The sequence below is a fragment of the Bison bison genome, unplaced genomic scaffold (genome assembly GCF_000754665.1).
Source record: "Bison bison bison isolate TAMUID 2011002044 unplaced genomic scaffold, Bison_UMD1.0 scf7180017864283, whole genome shotgun sequence".
Classification (NCBI taxonomy): domain Eukaryota; kingdom Metazoa; phylum Chordata; class Mammalia; order Artiodactyla; family Bovidae; genus Bison; species Bison bison.
Genome location: NW_011494855.1, coordinates 1,705,077 through 1,711,821, shown reverse-complemented (window position 1 = coordinate 1,711,821; position 6,745 = coordinate 1,705,077). Strand labels below are relative to the sequence as shown.

The 6,745-nt window shown below is 37.2% G+C and overlaps 1 protein-coding gene across 1 annotated transcript in view; it reads right to left on the bottom strand.

Annotated features, from left to right (window-relative positions):
- Positions 1-1,335: 1,335 nt before the first annotated feature.
- Positions 1,336-6,745, bottom strand: part of LRRIQ3 (leucine-rich repeats and IQ motif containing 3) — a 199,693-nt gene continuing 194,283 nt past the window's right edge. The window contains exon 8 of the mRNA XM_010849437.1: positions 1,336-1,492. Coding sequence (XP_010847739.1) covers positions 1,336-1,492 — 157 coding nt within the window. The remainder of the gene's footprint in view (positions 1,493-6,745) is intronic.

Genomic DNA, 6,745 nt, shown 5'->3' with positions numbered 1-6,745 from the left:
GAGTCAGCTGTTCGCATGAGGTGGCCAAAGTACTGGAGTTTCAGCTTTAGCATCAATCCTTCCAAAGAAATCCCAGGGCTGATCTCCTTCAGAATGGACTGGTTGGATCTCCTTGCAGTCCAAGGGACTCTCAAGAGTCTTCTCCAACTCCACAGTTCCAAAGCATCAATTCTTCGGCAATCAGCTTTCTTCACGGTCCAACTCTCACATCCATACATGACCACTGGAAAAACCATAGCCTTGACTAGACAGACCTTTGTTGGCAAAGTAATGTCTCTGCTTTTCAATATGCTGTCTAGGTTGGTCATAACTTTCCTTCCAAGGAGTAAGCGTCTTTTAATTTCATGGATGCAGTCACCATTTGCAGTGTTTTTGGAGCCCCCCAAAATAAAGTCTGACACTGTTTCCCCATCTAATTCTCATGTAGTGATGGGACCAGATGCCATGATCTTAGTTCTCTGAATGTTGAGCTTTAAGCCAACTTTTTCACTCTCCTCTTTCACTTTCATCAAGAGGCTTTTTAGTTGCTCTTCACTTTCTGCCATAAGGATGGTGTCATCTGCATATCTGAGGTTATTGATATTTCTCCTGGAAATCTTGATATATTACATACACTTAAAATGATTACATACCATTTCTGGATACTTTATAATTGCAGTTACTTAATTATATGTGTCCTTTCTCTAACTCTCTCCTCTGCTCCCTATATAAGTGAAGACTAACACAACAAAAGTAAATATACAAAATCTTACAGTCTTCTAGAAAGTTATTACAAATATTTAATATTCCTTTTCAATTTATATTTTCTGAATTCTTATAAGAACACAAGTCACCGATATAATGGTGAAACTTTTATTTTGAGAAAAGAAATTGTTTTAATAAAATAAACATGAAATATAATTTAATATATGAAAGCAGGCTATGAAATTGATCAAAGAATACAGTGTCTTAATAAAAGTCAACAGCTGGGACCACAAAAACTATTCAAAGGTTGCCATAGAAGCTGTAAATAGATTACAAATTGCTGAACTCATGATATGAAACAATAAAAGTAATGGCTTTGCAATAATTCCTGCAATAAATTAAGTCAGCTTTCATTGTTCTCTGGATATCTAGATATATAAGGAATCTTTAGGTGTGCCAAGTCAGCGTGATTTAAGTTAAATTATGATCAAGAAGATATACATTTTAATTTTTCTTTATATTTTAGAAGATATATATACAAATCAATCTTGTGACATAGAGCACTTTTTCTTTCACAGTATTATTTCAAAGTCCTTTAACTAAACAATGGCCATAATTCAAAATGACCACAGAATGTGATCTGGCTTCAGTTCACTTTGTCATTCCATCAGGAACCTTAGTGACTAAATTCTTTTTCACAATTGCAGCTTTTGTTCTAGCATCTTGAAGTCTTTCACAAGCTTTCTGAAAGGCAATCATATCATAAACAAACTTTTCTTCACAGTGTCTTTTATGAATTTCTTGAGCCCTAAGAAAAAAGAAAGGTAACAGAATGAGATACTTTTAAACAGCTAAAACCATAACAATCAATCAAACTGTAACTATAATTAGATCTTCAAAATAGATACATACAAATGGGAGAAAGATAAAGCTCCACTTACTGAATAAAATTTTATTATATCATTAAATAATATTCATTTTTGGCTAATATTTCTAAGTTTTCTATTAGCTGTAACTGAGAATTCTTAAAAACACTGGCTTAGATTCCCAAAGTGGCATCTAAACCAGACCCTGCCATGATTTGCAGAATTTTTACTTAAGCCTCACTAAATCCAAGCTCTATCTAGGATGCTATCTGTGGACAGTACTCCACAAATTCACATGTTGAAATACTAACCCACAGTACCTTAGAATGTGACTGTATTTGGAGAAAGGTCTTTTAGAGGTGTCCTTATAAGACTATGAGGGGACATCAATGATACAGACACATAAAACAAAGGTTATGTGAGGACACAGTGAGAAGGTAGCCATCTTCAAACCAAGGAGAAAGGCCTCAGGGGAAGCCAAACCTAAAAACATCTTCATCTTGGACTTCTACTCTCCATGACTTGAAAAAACAAATTGCTGTTGCTTAAATAACCTAATATGTGATATTTTGCTATGGTAGCCCTAGCAGACCAATAAAGACTCTTACTATGTTAGAGAAATATGAACCAGATTACTCAGGCAAATCTGAGAAATGCCATCGGCCTTAGGAGAATTATTTCATTAATACTCATTCATTCAAGAGTTATATACTATAATGTTTGACACTATCCCTGCTGCTGCTGCTGCTGCTAAGTTGCTTCAGTCGTGTCCAACTCTGTGCGACCCCATAGACGGCAGCTCACCAGGCTCCTCCGTCCCTGGGATTCTCCAGGAAAGAACACTGGAGTGGGTTGCCATTTCCTTCTCCAATGCATGAAAGTGAAAAGTGAAAGTGAAGTCGCTCAGTCGTGTCCGACTCCTAGCGACCCCATTTACTGCAGCCTACCAGGCTCCTCTGTCCACGGGATTTTCCAGGCAAGAGTACTGGAGTGGGGTGCCATTGCCTTCTCTGCACTATCCCTAGATGCTTGAAACAAAGATAAATAAGGTATAATTATGAGACATTTAGAAGGTAAAGAGAAATAAAGGTATATGAATATATAAATGAAATATATATTATTATACATATATTTGTATTTAAGTATACTCAGAAACATGGATTTGGGGAGTGGAAGAGAGGCCTAAGTCTAGAAAGTCTGCAACTTATTGACCACATGATTTTGAATGTTACTTAAGTTCTCTCTACCTCATTTTCTTCATCTTTTAAAAGGGAATAATTCAACTCATAGGATTTAGTGAAGGACTAAATGAATTAATGCATTTAAAATCCTGGTGTACCCAACATTTAATAAGGTGTTAACCATGGCATGGTTCTCATTCAGGTCTTGGGGTCCTCTTTCCAAGATTGCTAGTTGTCAGAATTCATTTCCTTCTCATTCTTCCTACATGACTCCTCTCATTTTCAAGTCAGCAATGTTGTGTCAAATCTTCCTTCTACTTTGAGTCTCTTGACTTTCTCTTCTGCTTCTGCATTTAAAGACTCATGAGATATATTGGGCCCACCTGAATAATCCAGAATAATCTTCCTATTTTAAGGTCAAACCTCAATTACAGGTGCAGAGTCCCTTTACCACATAAGGTAGCACATCCACAGTATAGTATTGATGGGGACAAAGCCAGGTTTCCCAAGATGTGCCACTCTGGTACGAGAATTATTTTGAGCTAAAAACCATCTAGGCCCAAAATAATCTCTGAACTTTCCCCTTATTGCCTAAAAGAATTTAAAATTGAGGGTATGTTCCAGGAAGAAGCTGTCATCATAGATAACTACAATAAAGTGTTAGATATTGTAGACAGGGAGGAACCTAGCAAAGCCCATTTGATCAAAATTCAGTCTGCAACTATTGTTTTTGGATGGCCCTGTAAACATTTTTTATCAAACATTAACTCTTTTGGCTCTTCCTGTGAATGACCTTACTTCTTTGAAACCTCAGGCCCCTACCCTCTTCTCCTCAGTCTAGAGTGTGAGTATATATATACACACACACACACACACACACACACACACACACACATATGAAGATTTCCAAAGACATCAAGGCAAGTTACAGTGTATCTGCCTTGATGTCTTTGGAATTCTTCATGCTTATGTGGATTCCCTTTGTACATGTAACTTGATTTTCTCCTGTCAATCTGTCTTATGCTATTTTAATCGCCAGCCAAAAGGAACTAATGGGGAAAGAGGAAATTCCATCTCCTCCCCGAACAGTGGTCATCCCTGGTGGCTCAGATGGTAAAGAATTTGCCTGCAATGCAGGAGACCTGGGATAGGAAGATCCCCTGGAGAAGAGAATAGCTACCCACTCCCGTATCTTATCCTATTCATAGTCCTAGGGATCAGGGCATGGTATCTTCTTGGGGGCCATAATTCTGCCTAGCACAGAGGTCTTGCATTACCCATTTCAAGACTAACTAAGAGCAAAAACAGAGGAATTATTAACAGGAACATAGGAACCATGAAACTATAAATATAGGATATGTAGAATCTTATGGGCTTCCCATGTGGTGCCAGTGGTAAAGAACCTGCTTGCTAATGCAGGCAACTTAAGAGATGTGGGTTTGACCCCTGGATTGGAAAGATCCTCTGGTGGAGGGCATGGCAACCCATTCCAGTATTCTTGCCTGGAGAATCCTGTGGACAGAGGAGCCAGGTGGGCTACAGTCCATAGGGTTGCAAAGAGTTGTGATACCACTGAAGTGACTTAGGATGCATGCACACAGAATTTTATAGATAGTGCAAGAGAAAGTGAAACAAATTCAAGCTTGAAGGACTAAAATTCCTTTGGGATAAAGTGAGTGACTTGCTGCGGAGGAAAGGTCAGAGGTGGCATTTGCAGAGGAAGCTCTATAGCTGATGAAGTTTGAAATCTTTTGTAGGTAATGAGAGAAAGAGCAAGCACTTGAGAGATCTGCTAAAGTTGGTGGCCACAGAATTGAAATCAGCATAAATTTACAAGTCACTGATGCCTTCCAGCCATTTTTACCTGAATACAAAAAACGAAGAGACATAATTGGACTGTTCCAATGTACGGGCTGAGGTGGTTAGCATGGTGGAGGCAATGAAAGGAAAGGACATCAGAGGCACTGGATGAAATGGGAAAAAGAATTCAATGTAATATTCCAGGAAGCTACATTAGAAAGTCTATAAGAAGGGCTATTTGAGGGGTGAGTGTCATAATATATTTGAAGAATACATGTGGGGAAAGGAAAGGAAAAAAAGAATTGAAAATATAAAAGATTTTAGTCATAAATAAATATACAGGAATTTAAAATTTAAGAGGTGGGGCAGTTCCAAGAGATAAGGGGGCACTTGTATGATTGTGCAAATGAGTTAAAAGGCTGTTGGGATTCAAAAATGTTTAGGTTAGGCAATTAAGAGAACTGTTCTTATGAATTCCAAAGTTAACTGTGACAAAGGCAGAAGCTGGATAAAGGAAAGCTTCATGCATCAACATAGAAAGACTACAGGGAATGATAGGAGGTCAACTGATGACAAAAATTAAGGACAAGAAGAAGATGATGTAACTGGACAACTACCTTAGGTGCCAGATCTTCCAAGCTAAATGATACTCTACTCTAAAATGGGTACAAAATCTGCCCTGAGCAGTGTCATCACTTTTTTTAGAGTAGGGAAAAGAATATTTGGGGAAACTTACGACCAGGCTTTTACCTGATATAAAACTCCTTTCATTTTAAAGACTCTTTTAAATTCATTCTTAAACACTCCTGTGGGTATTTTATCAACTTCCTAAACTAGAGCTTTGCAGTTCCCCTTTCTTCATTCATTTTTCCTCATTCCAGAACAGGATCATGAAGCTATATTCTCAGTAATGACTTCGCTAGCTATTGAGATTCATTAGAATGCTTTTAGTGGTGTTTGATACATTAATGAAGACTCAACTGGCAAAAAAAAAAAAAAAAAAGTGAAAAACTTCTGAAGTCTTTACACAGATTTTACTTATTTGAGTCACAGCTTTTTTCTGCACACTGATACTCAATCTTTATTTGAAAATGTTTATAATAAGACTCATAATGCCTTTTAGGAAACATTACTGACATAATCAGAACATTGCGTTATTCCTGTGTGCTTTCAAGGATATCTTTGCAGCAGCTTACAAGAAGAGATAATTCAGTTAATACACATCAGGAAGCTTACTTGACTCTGTATCTTCTACAAACTAATGATGGCCAGATATTCAATTTTATGTAATAAAATTAAGTTGATTAAATTTTCTTTAACACTGATTTGTGCTAGACTTGTATTGTGATATAAGACACCAGCTTTCATTCTCTTTTCATTCGTTCCTCCAAAATATATTTTCTATTAAATTATAAAAATTAGTCTCCAAATCTTTCTCCCCCTCCCCAACACGGTATACATTAAGGAAAATATTTGTAAAATTTGGAGGAGAAAATATAAAATATTTTTCATACTTAAAAAGATATAAAGTACCTCAGTAAATAGTTATAAATTTGCTTTTAACTAGGAAAAGACAAAGCTAGTGGAGGTGATAGAATTCCAGTTGAGCTATTTCAAATCCTGAAAGATGATGGTGTGAAAATGCTACACTCAATATGCCAGCAAATTTGGAAAACTCAGCAGTGGCCACAGGACTGGAAAAGGTCAGTGTTCATTCTAATCCCTAAGAAAGACAACGCCAAAGAATGCTCAAACTACCACACAATTGCACTCATCTCATATGCTAGTAAAGTAATGCTCAAAATTCTCCAAGCCAGGATTCAGCAATACGTGAACCAAGAACTTCCAAATGTTCAAGCTGGTTTTAGAAAAGGCAGAGGAACCAGAGATCAAATTGCCAACATCTGCTGGATCATGGAAAAAGCAAGAGAGTTCCAGAAAAAACATCTATTTCTGCTTTAATGACTATGCTAAAGCCTTTGACTGTGTGGATCACAATAAACTGTGGGAAATTCTGAAAGAGATGGGAATACCAGATCACCTGACCTGCCTCCTGAGAAACCTATATGCAGGTCAGGAAGTAACAGTTAGAACTGGACATCGAAAAACAGACTGGTTCCAAATAGAAAAGGAGTATGTCAAGGCTGTATATTGTCACCCTGCTTATTTAACTTATATGCAGAGTACATCATCAGAAACGATGGACTGGAAGAA